This window comes from Meles meles, chromosome 11 (genome assembly GCF_922984935.1).
Source record: "Meles meles chromosome 11, mMelMel3.1 paternal haplotype, whole genome shotgun sequence".
NCBI classification, from domain to species: Eukaryota; Metazoa; Chordata; class Mammalia; order Carnivora; family Mustelidae; genus Meles; species Meles meles.
Genome location: NC_060076.1, coordinates 34,438,068 through 34,460,943, shown reverse-complemented (window position 1 = coordinate 34,460,943; position 22,876 = coordinate 34,438,068). Strand labels below are relative to the sequence as shown.

Sequence of the window (22,876 nt, the reverse complement as noted above, 5' to 3'; positions counted from 1 at the left end):
AGCTTAGGACATGCCTGCAACCCACCAGGTACCCAATGAATGACTGAAGAAAATTAATGAGCTGTTGTTTCACTTTATTGGGAAAAAAATACCGGTTTTCATACCAGATAAACTCGATAAAACCTAATAACATCCCAGTCAACACTGTAATTCCCCACTGAATTAATTTATACATTCGCTTGCAAGCTTAATAATATAGCCATATATTTTAGAGGGAACAGGTGGTGATGAATGACAGGCTTAATTAGGCAAATCATTTCACCTAAAATAATACACAAACTCCAAGTGCAGTGATTCAGCAGCAAAAGAAAAAAAAAATTTAAGAACAAAAGCTCCAAACACAACTGCTTTCATTCCTTCTAATTAAGTTTCTCTTTAATCTGCAATTTAAAATGGCAATTCTTTTAATTTAGTGATTTTCTGCAAAAGATAAAGACACAAACCCTCAAAAGAGTATCTGCATTTAGAGAAAAAATATGCCACCCCTGTGAGTCATTAGAATGACAGGACCTAATTAATTGCACCTATAGGCAATTACAAATGGAATCAGAGTTGTGCAGGAGGGAGAAGAGGCTCAGGGGGGCAGGACCAGGCCCTGGGAGGCAATGGGAGACACAGCCCCACTGATGTACCACCAGCCTCTGTCTCCAGGGCAGGTGAAGGAGCCCCTTCTCGATGCCCTAAATGTCTTTCCAAAAATTCTGGTCTAACGAAAGGCCTCAGCTTTAAAGACTCAGCTCAGGTGCCCCCACTACTGCCCTTTGAGGAAGTCTTTTCTCCATCCACATTATTAGCCTCCAACTCTGGTGGTCCCCTTCCTACTTGTGGGACAGATTTTATACCAATCGGTTCTGCAGTTTAGTCACTGCCAATAATGGATAGCCCTGCCACCCTGTGGGTTATGGTGAGGGATGGGGACTCAGAGGTGAGAAAGAACTTACCTCAAAGGGTCTCAGAGCTAAGGGGTGGGATGGGGGTGGGGCAGACAAGGCTTGAGCCCAGGCCTGTGGGTCACCAGGGTCAGCTTCCCCTCTGACTCCTCAGTGCATTCCTCCCTGTGGTCAGGCAGGGGCTGTGCCTCCCTCATTTGGTCTGTGGTGTACTTCCCACCTCTAGACCTGAAAATACCAGCCTCTGGCTCCATCCATGACATCTAGAAGCTTCTAAGACCTGGCAAAAAGCCACCTCTCCACAAAGCGTCCCCTATACTGCCTGCTGAGAGCCCCTTCCTCCTCAGAAGCACTTGGCACTTGGCCCACAGCTCCACGGGCACTGCCTCCCACTCCTCCCCAGTCAGCCTGGGTGTTTTGTGGGGGCAGGCGCCTGGCACTGATTCTCTTTCTCTTTCAATCTCTCGTTTGCCCCTAAACCTTGCTGTCCTTGTTATGGAAACGGGTGTTTAGTAAATGTTTGCTTAGATGAAATAAATGTGTTCCTTTGGGGTCCAGCTCCTTCTTGTTTATCATTCGGGGCTGGCCAGAGAAAACAAATTCCAAAAGGCCAAAGGGCCTTTTTTTTTTTTTTTTTAATTTGACAGAGAGAAAGGTCACAAGTAGGCAGAGAGGCAGGCAGAGAGAGAGGAGGAAGCAGGTTCCCCGCCGAGCAGAGAGCCCGATGCAGGGCTTAGATCCCAGGACCCTGAGATCATGACCTGAGCGGAAGGCAGAGGCTTAAACCACTGAGCCACCCAGGCGCCCCTCAAAGGGCCTTTAAAGCACAGCTTTGCAGGCCTCACAAACCCTTGCTGGCTCCCAGTGCCCCTGGATGGAGGGCAAACTTCTTGCTCTAGTGTTCAAGACCCTCCGTGACTAGGAACCAACCCACCTTTCTGGATTCATCTTCCCCTGCTGGGGTCCACACCCAGCCCTAGGCTCCAGGCACATAGAATGGCCAGTCCCCAAATCCATCATCCGTCCCTAGGGCTCTGCTTTGCTTTGTCTGCCCTCTGGATTCCTTCTTCACCATCTCCGGGCGCACAAATCTTTGTTATTCTTTAAGGTTCAACTCCAATGCTACCTCCCAGGAGAGGTTTCGCCCTAGACCCCAGGTAGAATTCCCTTCTCTTCTATTCCTGCATCCCCTGGTCTGTGCCATTGTCTGATCCCAACCCAGTCTCCAGTAGTGTTGTAGGTAGGTGTCTCTTCAGAACCGGATGGAGGTGGGCCTCATACTTCAGCCTCCACTGAACCTCTCCTCATGGTTAACATGCAGCTGACTTTAAAGAACGGCCTTTGGGCTGCAATAAGGCCAGGGAATGAAGGAACCACAGCAGCTTGGCATCATGGAAAGGGCGTGGACTCTAGACTTAGACCCCTGTTTGAGTCCTGCCTCTGCCATTACTGTGTGACTTTGGGCAAGTTTCTAAACTCCTCTGACCTTTAACTATCTCTTCTGTACAACACGGTCATCTACACTTACACCATAAAGGATCACTACGGAGGTAGTTAGTAACAGATGATGTACCAAAGTCCAGGCAGGGCCCCCTGTAAGTGGTGATGCCCTCCCCACGGTCACACCCAGGCTTTGAATACTCCCCTCTCATGTACAGAGGAGGACAGAGTGCCTTCCATCAGAAATCACCTTCTTCCCTGGGGCAAATAATACATTATATGTTAATAAAAATAATTAATAATTAGAGAAAAAAAAAAAAAAAAAAGAAAGAAACCACCTTCTTTTTCCCTAGCCTCGGCTCTAAGTCCTGACTGAGCTGGAAGGTCCAAGAGGCATGACATATTCTCCTTTGTTCAGAGCCGAATCCCCAATGCCAAGGACAGTGCCTGATGTACAATAGATGCTCGATGTCTACCAAAAGAGTAAATCTCCACCTGGGTCAGCAGGATTGTAAAACCTCTATGCATCAATGGAGAAAGGAAACTTGGTAGCTGGACTATCTCCTCAACTTATTTTAAAACATTCTGAAGATGGCTTAACTTTTACCAAGGGCTATCTATGTCTGGGGAGGCATATGTGAGGCCTGATGGGACACTCTCCTCTGACCCCCACAGCGAGCCCAGGACATGTCAGGGCACTTTGTCCAGGTTTTAGAAACAAGGCCTGGTGCAGGCCAGCAGCCCTCCCAAGCCGAGACGAGTGGGCTGCCACATCAAGCAGCCAGCCTCAGCTCCTACCTGCTCCCCTTCTGCTTTGGGATTTAAGCCCTGGAAGGCCTCCTATCACCTGGGGGTGAGGGGTACCCTAGGAGTACCATTCCCTGGGGAGGGGCAGGGAAAGAAGTCAGTGGCCTGGCAAACATCCTCCAGTCCTCCCAGCTGACCAAGGATGCGGACAGTGGCCCGAGAGGACAGGGACCATTCAAAGCCAGCTAGAAAGGAGCAAATGGGGCCCTGGGGCCTTGGGCCCCAGGTGAGACCTGTGATGTGTTCCAAGCTCAGTGGCGGCAGCTTTCTGGCTGGCCTGGAGTCTCTGATCCACCAGCTATCCACAGAGGACAGGGTCCTTTAAGCAGAGGCAACAAGTATTAGACAACCGAAAACAGGACGCCTGGAAGGAGTGCTCAGCCCACTGAAGAGGCTTCTTTAGGCCTTCTGTGGGTGAGGCAGAAATGAATATACGGGCGCCTTTGCAAACCACACGTGGCTCCCAGAAGGGGCCTGAGAACACAAGGGCACAGAGAACAGAATGAAGGTGGCCAAGGCACCCCTTCCACACAGTCCTTGGCACTGATCCCTCCATTCTGCCAACAGCCAGACCTCCACTCTGGTGGGTCTGTGTGTGGAGGGGGAGGGTGGTGGAAGGGAGTGGGGAGGGCAGGGGTGGAGAGGCACACAAGGAGCTGCTGCCCAGGCAGCTGTGAGCCCCCCAGAGAGGGCAAGGAGGGAGACAACACAGTGGTCTGGGAAGCTGGAGTGGACCACGTGATCCCTGGAGTCTCTAAAAACACCGCAGACTTTCATGACAATGTGCGAACACCTGCAACTGCCTGAAACTGTTCCCATGACAACGGCTTTGCTGCTTCGACTTTCTACACACACATTCTGAGTTACCTCATCTACTCCTCCCCGCACCATCAGTATTAGAATTCCCATTTTACAGATGGAGAAACAAGCCTGGAGAGGTGAGGCCCCTTTGCCTTCCAGTTCAAGGGCAGGCCTCACTCTCCACCTCCCCCCAACCCTGTCCTGTGCGTGAGAACTGCACCTTCATGTATCCGTAAGACAACAGGCGGCTCAGCAAATGTTTGGTCTGTGTTCCAGGACTGCCAACAAGAGGCCTCTGTGTTCACCTCCCAGACGCATGCAAGCCCCGGGGCACCACGCTGCCACATCTCGTGGGCAGAGCCTGAGAACAGAGGTCTTCATTGTCAAAGGAGGCAGCGGTGACTCCCCAAGAAGCAGGGCATTGGACAGGCTGTGAGGCAGGCGCCGGGATGCCGCTTGGGTTCCAGGAACGCCATCTGGATTCCAGGAACACTGTCCATGCATGCACACCTAAGCCTGGGCTGGGGAAGGAGGCTCTGGAACAAGGTGGGGTGAGGGGAGGGGCGTCTTCGTCCCCTTATTCTGCACCCACCACAGGAAAGAGGCACCAGTGTCTGGTGCAAAGACCCCTACCCCAAGGGCTGCTGCTCAGCTATGGGAAGTAGAAGGATAAATCCTAATGGAAATGGTGAAATGATCCAAATGCAGAGAACTTTACAGCTGCCAAAGCAAGCCATCTTTATTGTCATAACCCATTTTACAGATGAGAATCGGAGGGCTGGAAATGGGACTGATTTGGCCCAAGGCAACAGCTAGATCTGAACTTGGACAAAAAATAGTAGTTCATGACAACAGTGGTACCAAAAGCCAGCGTCCACTGACCACTCACTGTCCCAACTCTCAGCATGAACTACGACCTCATTTTAAGATAAAGAAACAGGCAATTTGCCCTGGGTCACCCTGTTAACAAATGGCAGCAAAGGGCTTCAAACCCAGACCCTGTGGCTCTGTCATCGGAGTTTCTGCGTACTCTGTTAGCTCTGGGCCGGGCTCACCTGTTCAGATGGAATGCCTGCTCATGTCTGATGCAGCGTGTTTCCTGATGCTTATACTGACAATCAGAATCCCAGGGCCAGACTTACCCCCATCCATGAGCCTCAGAGGACCTGCATGGTGGGCAGCTGTGGAAACGTGTCTCCCCATCTAGGAGCCCAAAAGCCCCAGGCAAACTGTGTATAGGTTTCTGCTGCCATCCCTCTATGGGGGGGGGGGGGGCAGTGAGGGAAAGGGAGAGCGACAGGAGGGGACGAGCCAAGTGGATGGCTCTCAGGGGCCCGCGTGCCACCCACTGGCACAAGACTCTCTCCACATACAATTCAGCATCTGGACACCTGAATCAACGCTCGGACAAGTGTGGACACACCCTCAGCTTCTTCCTAAGGAATTTGGACCAGAAGGGGCAACCGGGGCAATTACCGGTCGTGCAAAAATGCCCCTCCAGCTGCAGGTCCCCCCCGGAGCCTTGTGTGGGAGAAGACAGGCGTACGGCGTGAAAGAATGATTTGAAAATAAACCATCTCTGTGGGAGCAGGCTGCCTCATTACGCAGGTATTCTAGTGTCCTGAAGAAATCATGGGGTTGGTTTTCCTGAGACAGGACTTACTGGGTCATTTAACACATTTCTGCATGTTCATTATGTGCCAGGCACGGATCTAGGCAGGGGCCCAGGTGGAACGAGGCAGGCAGAGTCTCTGACCTCACAGAGCCCCAACAATCTCTATCCACAAGATTTCTGCCCTACCAAACAGAATAGCAAAGAGTCTATCAAATCTTTGTGTGGTTTTTTTTTTTCCCCACACAGGAGACAAAGGCACTAGAAGGAACATTTCTATCTATCTATCAATATCATTAGTAGACAAACCAAAGCTATTAAACACTAGAACACTAGTGTTTTCCTTTCTCTTTTCTTGTTTTTTTTTTTTTTTTTTTTTTTTTTTTCTGGCTACTAAATGAATTCATTCATATGTCAAGTAGAAAAACCAACTGGAAAAACCTGTCCCTCAGTAACATATTAGCCAAAGGAAGCGAGCGATCCCGGTTCTCTTCATAGTCATTTAAACCCCCCTTTTCTCCACAGACCTGCTGTCTGTATGTGTTAAACATTAATTACAACTGTTATTCATTACCTGGCAAAAAGCTCCCCATACAAACAAAACTGTTAATTTCCTCACAGACCCAAGGCATTCTGGGAAGCTGTGCAAGAGACAGGAAGCCTCACAGGAACCCTATTGGGGCCAACAGTAAGGAGGCGGCGGAGTGGGTCTGGGTGTGCCAAGTGATGGTGGCAGGTCTAAGACTCCCTGAGGAACCTTCTGCAGAGGCTGAGCCTGTTTGTTCGGAGTGCATGAGGATGAATCATGGGGCTCGATGGGAATAGCAAGCCCAGAGAAAGTGTCTGGTGCACAGAATATCCGTGCTCCCAGCTCCAGAGCCTTTGTGTTAGATAGTGACAGGTCAGGAGGTGAGCACGGAGTGGGAACCCCTGCTTCTGCCTCCACATGACCAAAAGCACATGGCACTAACACAAGGTAGAGGCAATGTTCCAACCTGCCCTTTCTGCACTTGAGATGTCAAGGCAGCAGTGGAAAGAGCAAAGATTTTGCAGGTAGTCTGACCTGGGTTCATGAGCCGTGTGACTGGAGGCAAGGGGCTCATTCTCTCAGAGCCTGAGTACTGTCATCTGTGTGATGACAGTGAAACCACACCCACCTTGCAGGTCTTCATCAGTGGTGCTCACTAAATGTTAATTTCCTGTCCTTTCCCCATTTCCCCCCTTACCTTAATAGGATTATTTGAAATTAGCCAATTGAGCTGCTTTGGAGATGACTCACAATTGTTTAGGAAACAGACATACCCAGGACCTTACTTGCCCTCTCTCTGCCCTTTTGGCTTTACTTGATGAGGCTGGGAAGGTGTCAAAACTCAAGAGGATTCCTGGGTAAGGGATGATCAAGCCAGCATTAGTAGCCCCCCTGCAAGTCTGTATCTGGCTTTCCATTATGCACCCCTGGGACAGAGGGGTCCTAGCCCAACCTGGGTGAGGGTGGAGAAGGGACTGCACATGTCCAGGAAGGGCTTCCTGGAGGAGGTAGTGTGGATACCACTAAGCTGAGCTGTAACATCCCCTCTCTCTACCTTCTGACCCCGGTACCTGTAACACATAACATGTACAAGGTACACTGTAGGTGCTCCAAGCAAAAGTCCTCAGGTCAGCAGCATCAGCAATTCTTGGGACCTTGTTAAGAATGCAAATTCTCATGCCTCATCCCCAGAACCTACGGCATCAGGAACTCTGAGAAGTGGGACCCAACAATCTATTTAATGTTTCCTTTGTGTGAGTCCGCTACTTGCTCCTAAGCAAGCCAACCATGGCTAGAATGGGGAGGGAGACAGGGGAGAAAGGCAGTGGGGACCCTCTCACACCCAGGGACCAGTGGCCCAATCCTTGCGAAGGACTGAACAAAGAATGGGAGCGCTGGGTGTCTCACTGTTGGAACTACTGCAGGAAGGGAGACCAGGACTCCCTACTAAGTACTGCTTTCCACGGCACCCATGCTACTCAGTGCCAGGTGCAACAAGGAACGAGCTCTGCTAAGTGGGGCCTATGTGCCTTCCAGGTACCTCTTCATGGAGTACTGTTTTAATATTAAATTAAATTTTATTTAATACAGTAAACCTCCCCTGAGCACCAATAACCGTTCTTTCATGTGTGACCCTTTAGGGCTTACAAAGTCTTTTCATCCAGACCTTTTTCCTGTGATCATTACAGAAACATGGTGTGACAAGAGTAGTTAAGTATCCCCTTTTTCTAGATGGGAAAATTAAGGTTCAGGGAGACTGAACGGCCTGTCTGAAGTGGCACGGCTGGTGAGTGGTGGAGCTGGCACATGGACGTAGGATTGTCAAACTCCGTCTACCGCTCCATGGACTCCCAGCACGCCTAACACTGTCCAGGGCTTTTGAGCACAGAGCGACTCGCAGAGAGGCTAGTGGGGAAGACAGACAAATTCCCAAAATAACTATGTTTAGCACTGTCTTCTCTTTAGGTCTGTCTTCTCTCTTTGCTGGGAAGTAGTCCTGAAGCCAGCTGAACCTAGGGCGTTGTCTGAAAAGTAGCTTCAATGGAGACCAATCTTCAGTGGGTGGAAAATGAGAAAATGAGAAGACTTTGTTCCTTTTTAAGATTTCAAGGATGCCCTGACGCCCGGCTCCTTGAACAAGTACTCTGATCATTTGCTTCTCAGAGGCAATTATAAATCATTAAGAATGTGGCTGTTAACTCTACTCATTGGATTAAAAGGAAACATAGTGGATGGCCTGTCTGACTCCGCTATGAGGTCCCTGGCAGTTCTCCTCACCTATCCGGGACTCAGTTTCCCCAGCTGGACAAGGAAGAGTGGGATGCCATGGTGTGGGAGCCCCTCCCTGTGCTGGACGGTGGCAGAGCATGACTAACCCATGGGATGGGTATGGTCACCCCCTGCCCCATCCTGGTACGAACTTTCAGGACAGGGCTCCTACTGGATCCTCTGCTGAAGCCATTCTAGATGGGAACACACATCCCAGTAAAGTCTTCTACCAGAGGGAGAAATCTGTACAAGGGCAATGAAAGGCTTGTAGCAGCACACCCGTGGGTTCCAACCACATTTTGTGCAGGATCTCTGACAGCAGCAGGGAGCCTAGACATCCACTGGGTTCGGGCTGGGGTCAGGAGTTGGACTTCACAAATCCTGGCTCTGTGGCTAACTAGCCATGGGCCCCTTCTCTTTGGACCTCAGTCTTTTTTATCAGTTAAATGAGGAAATTCATTTCCCAGAGGGTGGCTATGAGGATTCAATGAGATAATGGAGGCAGAAAGTGCTCAATGGCCAGTACTTCTGTGATGTGGTTCCCTTAAGGCTCACTGACACCGTCTGCAATGGGCACATTTTCCAGGCGAGAAATCCAAGGTTCCAAAGACAGGTTCAATCCCTGTCCTCCCAGTGGCCCCTCAGAGATGTGAGGACACTGAGACACTAATCCATACCACCCAGAGCCAATGTCTGCTTCTCTAGGTTATGCTCCCAGCTCCTCTGCCTTTCCCTGGGGGCCACCTCCTCTGCAGGCTCCATTTGCCCATGTCACAGACCCTGCCACGGCTCAGGGTGGATGAGACCCTTCAGACCAACCCATGCCTCCCCCAGTGTGGAATCCCCCAAGGCTGCTTTTCCTGCCCCGCACTGGGCAGAGAGTTCCACAGAGCCATGGCGTAGGGCTGGGCAGGAAGGCCATTTCTAGACCTTCCTGCCACCTTGCAATTTGTTGCTGTAAAGACTTCTGGGGGTGAAGTCAAAGCAAGCCAGGAACTAAAACCACCAGCTCTGAAGGCAGGTGTCTCTGCCAGGTGGGAAGGGAGTTGACAGCGTGACGGCAGTCATATCAGCTCTCTGTGCACCGTGGGGTCGCAGCCTGCCTGTTCCTAAGAGTCAGCAGTGCCAGAAACCTGACCAGTCATCTATCTGGGGGCTGGGATCAACAAAGGCCACGTGTACGGGAAGGAACCTTCCCGTGCTGGGTGGCTAGAGGCTCTGGCTAAGGCCATAGTCGGCTTCTGGGAGGAAGAGCAGGCAATGAAGACCCAAGGCTTTTTGGAGACCTTGTGGTATTTCTCACCCACCTGGGCACAGAATTCTAGGAGGGGGGAAGATTTTCATTCCCAGGAAGCCAGAACCACCTCACACCCTGTGACAGCTATTCTCATGACAACTAGGGAGTGATAATCGAGGCTTCCCGAGGCAGCAGCCCTGGAGCCTCAGAGTATGGCTTAGCTGGGAAGGGTCTAACTTCTACAAAGCCTCGTCTGCTGGGAAGGGTTACTTCTACGGAGATGCCAAAGGACACCTTCGAGATATGCCTCTTTCCATGAATGCAATACTGGACAGCACTTAGGCAGTAAGCACTTTTGCTTCACAGGCTGAATCGTGGAGATAATTTAGAGCAACCCCCCACCCCTGGTCTCTGGTTAGCATGGTGGGGTGCTGAAACGTGGAAGCAATCCTGGAGGGGACAGGCCACCCCCACACTGCTGGGCAAAGCCTCTACCAGCAAGCCTGCCTCAATTGAGCTTCTGCTTGCAAATTCCCAGCGAGGGGAAGCTCATGATATACTGCCAGGTAGAGAGCACATTCTTCCCACTCACGTGGACCCTGAATCCCTGTGGCTCCTTCTTGGGGGGCCCAGCGCTGCCCTTCGGAGCTCCCTTACAGTCCACACCCTTTGGAAATTTGAAAACACTGCCCAGGTTCCCTCATCCGGGCTAAAAATGCAGAACCAGAGAACACAGGAGGTGGAAAGAGCGAGTAATGATTTTGCCCAGCCAGTTTTAATCCCACACAGAGGCTCCCCAGCTACAGATCCTGAACCCCGGGCTCCCAGGACCCATCAGAGAGCTCCTCAAAGTCCAGAAAAACCATGTGGCACATTTCAAACAGGTCTTGTAAGAAGAAAGGGGCTAGCCAAGCATGGCCTTGCTCCCTGACGACACCACTGACTTACTAAAGCGTGTGCACGTGGAGATACCCATGCGCGTGCACACACACTACTGACTCACATGGGAACACGGTCCTTCATTTCTGGGACGCCACACTTCTGGGTTTAAAAATGCAACCCCAGCAGCACTCAAGCTGTCCAGGTGAGTTGTTTCAATTCATTGTCCTTACCTGGAAGGTGGCCCTTCCACATATCACTCCTAACTTGAACGGTTAAGGTCCTGTAGGTTAAGTGCTTTTCACTTTAACATGCATATGAGGGTTAAAGCGTCTACCTTTGGCTTAGGTTATGATCCCAGGTCCTGGGATGGAGCCCCACATCGGGCTCTCTGCTCAGCAGGGAGTCTACTTCCCCCTGTCTCTCTCTGCCTGCCTCTCTGCCTACTTGTGATCTCTGTCTGTCAAAAAAAAAAACCAAACCAAAACAAAAACAAAACATGCATATGAATCACCTGGGGGCCTTGTTAAAACAGATCCCGACTCCATAGCTCTGGGGTGGGGCCTGAGACCCTGCATTTCTCACCAGCTCCTGGGGATGCGAAGCTGCTCCTCCAGGGACCATGTCCTGCGCAGCATGGCGCCAGACCAGGCTAGAGCATCAAAGGTACCACCACCCTCAAGTGACCTGCTGGTCAGTCCAAGGGGAGGCCCCACACCTGTCTGCAGTGCTATCCCACACCAAAGGCCCTAGATGTCTGGGAGAGCTGCCACATGAGTCCTTTAATCAAAACGGTGTTCGCAGAAAAAAAGCTCTTGGATGGCACTGGCCCCATTCCAGCTCCTCTCACGCCCAGGAGGAGCAAAGCCCCTTATCAGCCATGCCAGGACAGGGGGTGGTCCTTGGATTCCCTTGTGCCAAGGGAAGGTAGGAGGCTGTGAAATGCGCGGAGGCAACCTGACCTTCAACCACACGACTATGCTTGCCTCTGGCTCATGGCCAGGCGCTCAGAGCTTGGCAGGCAGAGACCAGCACCTAAAAGAATTAACCACATGATGAAAGAAATGTTCTACCAGAGTTGAGCGCAATAAACTCAACAGGCCTAGAAAGGCAGCAGAAAAGCCCTCGGGATGCGTGGCTGTGTCTCAGGAAGGGCTCACAGAGATGGCAATATTTAGCTGGGTCTGGAAGGAGGCATAGCATTTTTTCCATGGCAGGGAAGGACATTTAGGCAGAAAGAATGGGATTTGCACACAACATACTCCGTCCAGGGAACTGATGAGTAGTATGTGGCAGGAATAGGTAGAACATCAACTGAGGGGATCAGGATGGGGGTAGGGCAGAGGCCCCACTGCTGGGTGCTAGAAAGGAAGGGTCTAGTTATGCACGAAAAGGGGAGATTTCAGGCAAAAATGAAACTTAAATTAAAAATAGAAACTCCCCTATGGACCTGGGTGGCTCAGTTGGTTAAGCATCAGACTCCTGATTTTGGCTCAGGTCATGATCTCTGGGTCATGAGACTGGTCAGGCTCCGCACACTCAGCGTGGAGTCTTGCTTGGGATTCCCTCTCTCCCTCTGCTGCTCCTCCTGTGTGCGTGTGCTGTCTAAGAAAATAAAATCTTAAAAAAAAGAAAAGAAAAACCATCCTTTTGGACTTTCAACGTGGCAAGAGTTAAATGAGTCATTCAATGCCTCTTTTTTCACATTCCTAAACTCTTAGATGCATAAGAAATCTTTTGCATCTGGCTTTTCACCTAACATTAAGCCGAAACATTTTCCTCAGCTGTTATAAACTCTTCATCAACATCGCCTGTGAGGAGCGGTACGGTATTCCATTTAACCAATCTCTGTCTGCTGGACATTCAGGCTGTTCCCACTTTGTATGATCATAATGCCTTTTCTGAGTTTTCAATCATAACCCTGGCATGGATGCTAAAGGCTGGGCTTAGAATCAAAGGTTGTGCACATCAGCTTAAGACCCGTGACACATGTGGCGGGGAGCTTTCCAAAAGGTTGTATGAGTGGAGTTTTGGTGCTGGGACAGATTTCTAGATTCTGCAGAACTGAGTGAGGTGGAGGGGGGCACCCCAGTCATTCTTGGCCAGGCCAAGAGCTGGCTTAAGGTCAGGATGCGCCCATGCCTAGGCTCTGTGCCCAAGCTGGGACAGGAGACGCAGTGACCCTGGGTGCTTGCAGGCCTATTACAGCTGTACAGCTAGATGGAGGCACAGGGCTCCCTCAGGCCCAGCAGGAGCCACGCTCTGCAGGTTGGTCCTCTTCTAATTGGTAAGAAAATTCCTTCTGAAATTTTGGCTTCAGTGAATTAGAGCAATACCAACAGGACCAAGACAGTCAGACAATGAGATCATCCGGCCATCTGTGAAGACTAGGGAGACTGGAACCAAGGCCCTCGGGGCCAGACCTTGGGTTTCCATTTGGCCCGACCTGGCCTCCCTTCCCTCTCGGACCCTCATTATCTTTGAGGGGCCCAGGTGGACTAGAAAAGAGGACAGCCCAGCTCAAGTGGATTCTCAAATGAAGCCCCATGGTTTACCTTAGCAAGAGGGACCAGTGCCCGTACCCCCTTTACTGAAGGTGAGTACTGAGTGTGGGTCAGCAGCCCCCTCTGAGCAGGGACACTGGCTCCTTACCTGCCAGAGCTGGGATGGTGACCCTGTTCCACTCCCATGGCTGGTCGTACTCGTCAGCAGGCCTGTCGTCGTCCTGGGGCAGCTTGCTCTCCCGCAGTTGGGGGCTGACCGTACTTTCGGAGTCTGAGTCAACACTTTGGCCCTCAGGTTCATAAGGGGTGTCGTATAATTGGATGCCTTTGTGCTGAGACCGGACGCTTTCTTGCCTCTGAAACTCTGCAGGCAAAAAGGAAGGAAGCAGAGATGTAACAGGTGTATAAGGACTTCCTCACCTGGGACGTGCCAGGTGATGCCCACAGCAGTTCAGTCACCAGCCAAGAAGGGGAGAACGGCACAGGAACAGGACCCTGTTTCTGAGCTTGAACTGTCCCTCCCCACCCCCTGAAGGCAGCGTCTCTGCTCTCACAGGGCAAGGCTTCCTCACAACAATCTCAGGCTCCTGGACCTGAAGAGAGAACCAGAAGGCTTGCCACCGCCATCTGCTCCTTCACTGTGGTCTATAAGGGCAGGGCCCAGATGTGCACATGACCTTCCAGGTGTTCTGACATCAGCTTGGAACAGAAATAGCCCTCAGCCCCTTGCTTTACGGATGAACAGGGTCTTCCCCGCAAGGACTATTCCCCATCCTCCGGACTTTCATTCTCTACCTGAAAAATGAAATTAGGCCAAACGAGCCTCCAGTTTTCCTTCAGCTAACAAGTCCAGAGCCTCGCCAGGACCACCATTTTCTCCCCTACAAAGCCCCACGAGCAGCCCTGTCCCTGTGTTTCTGCTTCCGCCAGAGCCTGCCCATCTTCTGACACAATGAGCACATCCGAGGGACTTGAGAGCACATGTCCAGCTTCACTGCTAAAGAAGGGGGAAAAACTCTTAATCCTTTGGAAAGGATGCCAAGGTCTGGCCCTTGGTGGGCTGAAGGGTAACTGCCCATCTAGACCAGGCCCTAGACAGGGGGCACCCATTACCTGCTTTGATCCTAACCACCACTGTGTGAAGGGCCTGCAAGGGGCATATGGAAGGGGTTCGCTCGGACTGCTCTGAGGAAGCCCACTGCTTCCTGAAGAGGTGTAACAGGCACCTAAATGACCAGAATTCCCATGGCAGAGGGGCTCAGTGCAGGGCCTATAAGGGACGAGGCAGGTTGGGAGAGAGGACACGTGAACTCTGACAAGCGAACACAGGAGGGCTGGCATTCCCTGTGGCAGGACCGAGGCGAGCCAAGGCGGGGTAGCTGGAGCAGACAGACAGACTCACTGCCCTTCTGTTTCCCTGTGGTAATAATATAACTCTGTCATTTTAACCAGTTTTAATGATACAGTTCAGTGGCACGAAGTACATTCACACTGTTGTACAGCCATCACCACAACCCATTCCCAGAACTTTTTCCTCTTCCCAAACTGACACTGAACCTAGTAAATTCTAACTCCCCATGTGCCCCTCCCCCAGCCCCGGCAGCCACCATGCTACTTTCTGTCTCCCTGAATCTGATGCCTTATGTAAGGAGAACTGTACGGTACTTGTCCTTCTGGGACAGGCTTGTTTCACTTGGCATCATGTTTATAAGGTTCTTCATGCTGTAGCACATGTCAGAATTTTGTTTCTTTATGAGGCGGAATAAAACTCTGTCTATTCACTGTCCACTTCTGCTGGAGTACTGGGTCCAAGGAGGTGAGAGGAAGAGAGGCAGGGTTTGACATAAAAGGGGTGAGGGTTGTTGAGAGTGAACTGTTTAAAAGGACTCCATTTTTTTTTTTAAGACTTCATTTATTTATTTGACAGAGAGAGAGAGAGAGAGCGAGCGAGTATGAGCAGGGGGAATAGGCAGGCAGAGGGAGAGGGGTAAGCAGGATCCCACTGAGCAGGAAGCCCAACCTGGGGTTCGATCGCAGGACCCTAGGATCATGACCTGAGCCAAAGGCAGATGCTTAGCTGACTGAGCCACCCAGATGCCCCTTAAAAGGACCCTTGAGGCATTTACCAAATTAGAGATCCAACGGCATAAAGACACGGTAGAAGGCCAGGGACTTACGTGCCTTCGAAGAGGAGCTGACGAGACACCTGGTGACATCAGCCCTTCTGAGCAAGAGCGTTGTTTTTAGGCTGGGCTTCACGTTCCAGGGCCAGCTCACGGGAATGACGACACTCCCCACGCACACGCCCTGACACGGCAGAAGCCAACTGATGTTGTGCCCGTGCTGTTAGTGTGGACAGTAACTGATGGGACAGTAACATTCCCAGAGCTCATGAAGTCACACACCAGCTTCACAACTGTGTTGTTCCCAAGTACTGCCTGGGTGATTCCTTTCTATTTTTGCTTATGCTGCCTCACTTTTTAGAGTCCATAAATTTATGAGAAAACATTGATATCATCACCCATAAGACATCATCCTTTACTAAAAACAGTGGATCAACATGAAAAGAATGAATGAGAACAAACCAAGCAGGTAGGTCCTACTGCCTGCTGGGCGCCTAGCACAAGGCCTGCTTTCCCTCTGCTGAGAAGGGACATGAGCCAGTGCTAGTGAGCCGAGGTGTGTGTGTGTATGTGTGTGGCAAGCGGCACGCAGAGATACTTTCTTTGGCAAACGCTTTCTCTTTTTAGAAAGAGAGGGAACAAAATGGGAAAAAACCTCATTATATGGTTCTCACGCCTAAAATCCTGTCCCCTCCGAGAAGACATCCCATACTTTGGCAAAACATGGCTTTACTGCGTCCCCCAAGTAAACTGGGATCATTTAGTAGTTTTAAGGTTGTTGTTTTCCATTTTATGGGGGAGGGAGAGGAATAAAAAGAGCTATAAAAGGTAGGACTTGGTCACTTCAAAGTGAATACCGACTGTAAGATGCTACTGCAATTCACTAAACCTACCAAACTACCGAATCTGGTCTGGGGCTGTCGCCATCCACGTCACTCTCACTGGTTCTACGAGTTCAGTCTAGCCTCCTGTCCTTGGAAAAGTCTGAGGTCTGAGGACACTGGGGCTTCATCTGACAGGCCCTGGAAGACCACCCTCCTCTTTGCCCTACCTTACAAGCAAGACCAGCGACCACTAATGCACTTTGTGCGAGAATCACCATTTAATCCTGGCTACTGCGGAGCAATTCACAGATGCGCACCCATGGGCTTCCAGTAGTCAGGCGTGTCCTTGCTCTCCCTGTCCCGGAGCCTGGCTGCAAGCAGATATCCAACGAGTGCGGGTGGGATAAATGAGCGACAACTGACAGCCAGAAACCACTCCTTACCCCGAAATTCCCGTTAATTTATGGAAGTCCCTGACAGCAGTGATAAAGTATGTGGAGCAATATGCCAAATGCATACAGTTTAGTATTACACAATATGCAGGAGACACGGATATTCTATATAAATACCAGCATAAAAGGAAAACATGTGCAGTGAACAGATTAGCTATTAAATCAGAGGGGCCTGTGCGTACACCTCTCATGCAGAATTTATTGTTCCAAAGGCATCTGTGCCTTCCTAAAGCTGGGTTAGTAATGGCATGCAGTTAGGGCAGGGGATGTTATAATGGTAATCATTAAGCCAAGCTTCCCCCTGTAGTACATGGTGAATTCAAATTTTCATTAAGGCTGCAACAATAGGAACAGTTAAGTAAATTATGGCACACTAACTGGATGGAATATTAAGCAGCCGTTAAAATGATAAATCTGAAGATTATGTAGCTACATGGAAGAGCGTGCATGAAATTATGCTAAGTTAAAAAGTAAAATACAAGATTGTTGACGTGTTGAGCAAACTGCATAATGTGGGCTTTTGAAACAAGTCCTGGCCACTGTCTGGAGATGAGGCCCCAAAGGGAATTCTGCTCCTTGCTTAGGAATTGCTGAACACTGTCATCACACACTTTGCCCACAATACGCACACTTTGATGGCACCAATGTTGTCAGTATAGCCACACACGAATAAAGGGCCGACAGCCTGATAGGCGAAGGTAAGCAGCTACTGTGCATGGAGGAAGGATTTATTGTGTAATTATTTCTGAAAGTTGTTTTAAATAATGAATTAGGATGCCAGGGAAGAAACAATGTAATTAAGACAGGAGCCCATGAAAGTAAATACGGTTTGAAGCAAGATTGGGATTACAGGAGCTATGTGCATTTCGGAAGCAGCTGCCCTTCCCTGAGAAAATGCTCATTTAGGGAGCATCTTCTTTCCCAGGAGAGGCTCACCCAGGGCCCCAGGAAGTCAAGGGCCACTGCACCAGGTCAGCTCACCAGACGTCACTGTCTCCTGCCTAATGACTGGACCTACCCTCCCTATTACCTAATCTCTGAGGGTCGAGAGACTAATCTCACAGGGGGAGCTGGTGACCATATGTTTTAAGTCACAAGTTATCTGGACATCACCTACTATAAATTCATGGAAAATGACCTTTAATACCAGTGGCAGGCTGTGATTTCATGCCTCTTCGACAAGGAGCAGAAACATTAAATTGAGAGGGTGGGGATTTCTGTTGATCTCTGGAATGGAAAGGTTGTCAAGTGGAATCACACACAGAGAAAGAGAAAAAAAATCAATCAATCAATTAATAAATTAATTAGCACTTTCTCTCGAATCAGAGAATGTCAGGCCCGGAAGGGGCCCTGGGAGCCTACACTCAACAAAGGTGTAGAGGCAGGTGTGTTGACCAAGGGCTGCGGCGGGTGGAGACGCAAGGGCTAGGGGAGTATCTGAGTGAGGGGCCCAGGACAGAGCCCAGCACAAACCAAGAGGCTCCTGAATAGATCTGATAAGGGTTTATGGTTCCCCATGTCCACAAGCAACACTCTACACCAGGTGTAGAGTGACACTCTACACCAGGGTTCACCAGCTCTGTGCCATTGCCCTCCCGCCCTCCCTTTCTTTGCTCTGGCTGCCAGGAAGCTCAGAGTTAATTTTGCTTCACTTCAAGAAGATTCACTCACCCTTCCTTCTGTATGGACTTTGATTTCCATTACAATGGCCTCATTACAGACATTTTAAAAAAACGATGGACAACTTCAAATCTCTATTTTGAAAGCAGATGGATATACATCTAAATAAAAAAATGTGTAACACCTCATGGTAAATATCTTACTAGTAAAAAGATGACAAGAAAATAAAGTTTTTCTTTACCTCTTGAGCTTCCCTTCAGGACCAGGAAAAGGAGGTCTCTGTTTAGTTTAGTTTTTTTTTTTTAAAGATTTTATTTACTTATTTGACAGAGAGAGATCACAAGTAGGCAGAGAGGCAGGCAGAGAGAAAGGGGGAAGCAGGCTCCCCGCTGAGCAGAGAGCCCGACCCCAGGACCCTGAGATCATGATCTGAGCTAAAGGCAGAGGCTTAACCCACTGAGCCACCCAGGAGCCCCTGAACAGATGTCTCTGGAAGGCCTAGGCCGAGGAAATCTGTGTGCATCCCTGGGGCACCCAGGCTCCTCCAGCAGCATCGGTACCCACCCCTCCTCGTACCCAGCCAGACTCTACCAAATGTCCGGCACAAGAGCCAGATGGAAACACGATCCTGGTCTTCGAGATGCCCTTGGTGAGGGAGAGCCAGAGGTCTCCAGCACAGACATGGCTCAGGATCCTCAATACTCAATAGCAGGAGATGTGATTACTATCACTAGGCTCAGAGAAGCCTGGGAGGGCCTTTGGGAATCTGGCCATGAGGTCGCAGCACAGTGGTGCGGCCCAGAAAGCAGACGTGTGATGGGGCAAGGACTGAAACAAAAGCACAGGGACTGGAAGCACAAGGTGTATGCGGGGGGAGGTGGGCCATCCAGGAGGCCTGGTGGGAGAGGACGCTGGAGGCAGGTAGAATTGGGTTCTGGATACTCTTGGATGCCACAGGATGGCACCCCCACGAGTGTCTAAGGAGAGGTGCCTCAGACCCTCCAGGCAGGGTGGAGCTGGGCGGGGAGAGGCTGGCACAGACGTGCAGAAGCCTGGCTGGAAATGATAGACGCTGGCCTGCAGGCCCCTCACCTCTAATTTTCCCAGCTGGGCTTGTCTGGGAATTGACACTAGATCCCAAATCATAGGGCGGCAGAGCTCAGTAGGGATGTGTGGCCCACGAGGCCTCCATTCCCAGGCCAAAAAACCCTCTACTCAGCCAGTGGTGGGCGTGCCTGGTTGGGCCACAAGACCTCTCCCACATCATGGCTTGGAAACCAGCAGGACCCATGCCTAAGATGCCTGGGATAGGGGTAGGCTAGACTCAGAAGTTCTGGACTGCTAGTTACTAGAACAATGAACCCTTCACTGCCTGCCTATACCATCCAGCTGGAGGAAGGCAAGGCCCTAGGTCCAGGTGAGTGACAGGTTCCACAGGACAGTGCAGTGGCTGGAAACAAATTCTGCCAGACTGCGTGGGGCCGGGGCCCGGCTCCAGGGCAAGTTGCTCCAGTTTCTGTGTCTCTGGATGGGGGAATGACACTATCCCTCTTGGAAGGATGTTATGAGAGTTAAATGAATTCATGTGCATTCAGCTTCTAGAACAGTGCCTGGTGCACAGAAAGCACTCCGAAGATATGGCTGGTACTGCAGTTACTACTATCGGGCTTCCTTGGAACACCAGCCCAAGATCCTTCCTCCTCAGACACTGTCCTTGGTCCCCCAGAGCCACGAAAGGTCTGCTTCCTGAAATCTGATAGGCCAACCCTGCAGTCAAAATAGAAGGGTTTTGACACCAACCTCTACACCTACTTCCAATTCTGGATCCAAAACTTCCGATTTTCGCTGCTGCTTTGGCAATCTCTTGCCCCCATGGGGAACCCCGGCTCTGGATCGATTCTGGTGCCTCACAGGAAGCACACAGGGGAGGTCTCAACGATCAGCAGTCTAATCACTACATTTTATAGATCGGGAAGCTGAGACCTGGGGAAGGGAAGAAAGTAGCAGGGATGAGGCCAGGGGTCCTCTAAATCCTGAACCAGGACTCCTCCTCCTGTCTTTCCCAGACGCTTCCTGACATTTCTTTTGTCAGACTGTCTAGTTCTTAAATCTTCCGGAGGCCGGGGCATCTATTTCAGTCCGGGCTGAGGTGTTAAAATCACACCCAGCACCACAGACCGAGTGAGGAGCTGCACAGGATTGGGGGTGGGGGTGGGGCGCTGTTCCTAATTAGGCATGCAGCTGAAAAACAGCCAAGTTCCAGGGCACCACATCAAAGGGAAGACGGGGGACATTCATCCCCATCTGAATTGTTAAAGCATTTGCTGGAGAAAGGCACGACTCCTAACTGAGGTGCTTCAACAGATGTCTGAATTCAGGTAGCCCTCGGAGGCCCAGGTGGCGGCGTGGGGCAGCAGGAGTCATCCTGGGTGGACGCTGCAGGCCAGCAAGGGCGGGGCAGGGAGGTTCGGAGATGAAGCCTAGATAAACCCAACACAGCACAAGCAGGAGGCCCCACCTCCTCCTCCTCTATCTGGTCTGGTTTCCGGAGCTGTCTAGAAGCCAGGAGACTGACTAATTGGAGTTCTCTTACCATCTTTTCCAGGCGTGCACAGAAACACCCAAGAAGCGGAGAGAGAGCTTTGCGGAAGCTGGGGGTGGGGCGCGAGAACAATGGTCACGTCGGAGGGAGCAGAGAGGGCCTGCTGCCCGGCAGAACCTGCACCACCACTAGCTTTTTTCGGCTCAGCCCGAGGGCGAGGGAAAGGCCCCGGTCTGAGTCAGGGAGCCCAGTTTGCTCCCTTCCCTCCATCAGCAGCCATGATGGGGTCTGATGGGGTCTTGCCTTGGGCCCCCAGTGGCATGACACCACAGGGGAGACAAGTCTGTGCACCTGGTGACACCACATATGCTTCCCTGTGATTTCAAAGGCCACGTGGACCTCTTCACAGAACCCTCGGGCCCTCTCTGCAATTATGGCTGAGTCCCTCAGGCTTGCCTGTCACTCTATGCTCTTCCAGGGACAGCTCTAGCGTGCTGAGGCCTCTGAGAGGCTGCAGGCCAAGGTTCTGTCGCCATCTCCTGTGGAGACTCACTGAGGCGAACTTGCTGCTCCAGGATCTTGGCTGCTCCCAGGCTCAAAGCGGTGCATAAACAAATCTCCATTCACAGCAGCAACTTCCTCTAGAGACAGCTTTTTTACTCCATGTCAACTGCAAGACCCAATTCACAAGCCATCAAGGAGCCCGCCTGCTTTTATTCCTCTAGCATCCACTGAGCCCTTACTGTGCGCTAAGGTGGGCCCCAGGCCAGATGCTGAGCACTCATGGGGGTGAGACAAGGCTCCTTCCCGCCCTCCACCAGACCTCAAGGTTCAGCAGGAGAATTCGGGATGTCACCATCCATAAGCACTGACCGATTAACAGTTAGGAGTTACTGAGCCCCTGCCCAGGCCAGGCACTGGCCAGGGCGCTGGGCGTATATCATTCCTCATCCCCACCGTGCACAGAGCAAGTCCTACTGTATTTTACAGTGCAGAAACTGAGGTTTGGGGTCAGAGGCCCAGCTGGGACAGTGACAGCTTTGTGGAGGCAGACAGCAAATGCTGTCCCAGGGATTTTGAAAACCTTCAGCGAGATGGTAGTTCACAGACTCTCAAGTCCTAGTGCAAGGAGGCCCCTCAAGGGCCAGGGATCTGCCTCGTCTCACAGATGGTGAATGGTAAGCTCTGGGTCGAGTCAGGAAAGGACAGACAGGTAAAGATGGAGGGCCCCAGGAGAAGGCCATGTCGAGCCCCAGCAAAGTTGTGGACAGAGGAAAGCTCGAGGGGTTCTGAGGTAGATCCACATACTGTGAGCTGCCGTGGGCTTGGAGCTCATGAGGAAGAAAGGACAGGGATTGGCCAGACAAGGAAACTGGAACTGGGCTATGGAGGGCCCTAAATGCCAGGAGAGGTACATACTTGAAAGGGCAGGAAACTGGAAAAAGTGGACCAGGTGCCCTGATTAGGTTTGTGCTTTTTCTCAAAAAGTCTTTTCCAGAAGCTGACGGGAAATACCAGGCCATCAGGGGCTGATGATCTGGTCATCACTTTGCTCATTAGGTCATCGGATCATCTCAGGGTTTATCTGACTAGGACCACACACAGGTCCCTAAAGTAATCATCGTGGTCAGGCACTTTGGGCACAAAGCACAAGGAGGGGGAGACTCAGTGGCTCAGCTAAGCATCTGCCTTTGGCTCAGGTCATGATCCCAGGGTCCTGGGATTGAGCCTTGTATCAAGGAAAGGAAAGGGAAGGGAAGGGAAGGGGGAAGGGAAGGGGGAAGGGGAAGGGGAAGTTACTAAAGAGAAAGGAAAAGAGAAGAGGAAGGAAACGAAAGGAAGCACAGGAAGGTGTCATGAGGAAGAGGAATGCCCATTAAAGAGGCATTCTAGCGCACCCTCATCTTTAGAGGGTGGCCAACACACGCTGCTGTCTTCAGTCTTGTTGGTCTTAAGCAAGGGATTATAAACTGGCATCAGGCACAGGGGGCCACTTCCCAGAGCACAGCCAGAGACTTCTTCCAGGCACAACCCTTCCCTTCACCTTTACCTGACAGCCCCTCTTGCCACATGCCAGGTCGGAAGTCAAAGTGGTCATACTTCACCCATACCCACCTGGAGGTGGTGGCAGCCCTGATGCCAGTCATGGGGTCACTGCCTCACGCCGCGGGGTGTTGCTGGCTTTGTGCCCTGTGCCCGGTGCAGCTGCCTGGCCGGAAGCAACTTGCTGAGATCTGGCAAGCTCTCTGCCCTAGCCTTTCTCAAGCTGGAACTGCTTCAAGAGGAACTAATCCCCCCAGGGACTTAAGACAACCTCAGCCTTCTGGATGGTGATGATGAGGCGGCCA

The 22,876-nt window shown here is 51.1% G+C and overlaps 1 protein-coding gene across 1 annotated transcript in view; it reads right to left on the bottom strand.

Annotated features, from left to right (window-relative positions):
* SHB (SH2 domain containing adaptor protein B) overlaps positions 1–22,876 on the bottom strand; it is a 136,488-nt gene that overhangs the window by 35,669 nt on the left and 77,943 nt on the right. Inside the window, exon 3 of the mRNA XM_046023452.1 lies at positions 13,116–13,331. Within this exon, the coding sequence (XP_045879408.1) occupies positions 13,116–13,331 (216 nt within the window). The remainder of the gene's footprint in view (positions 1–13,115; positions 13,332–22,876) is intronic.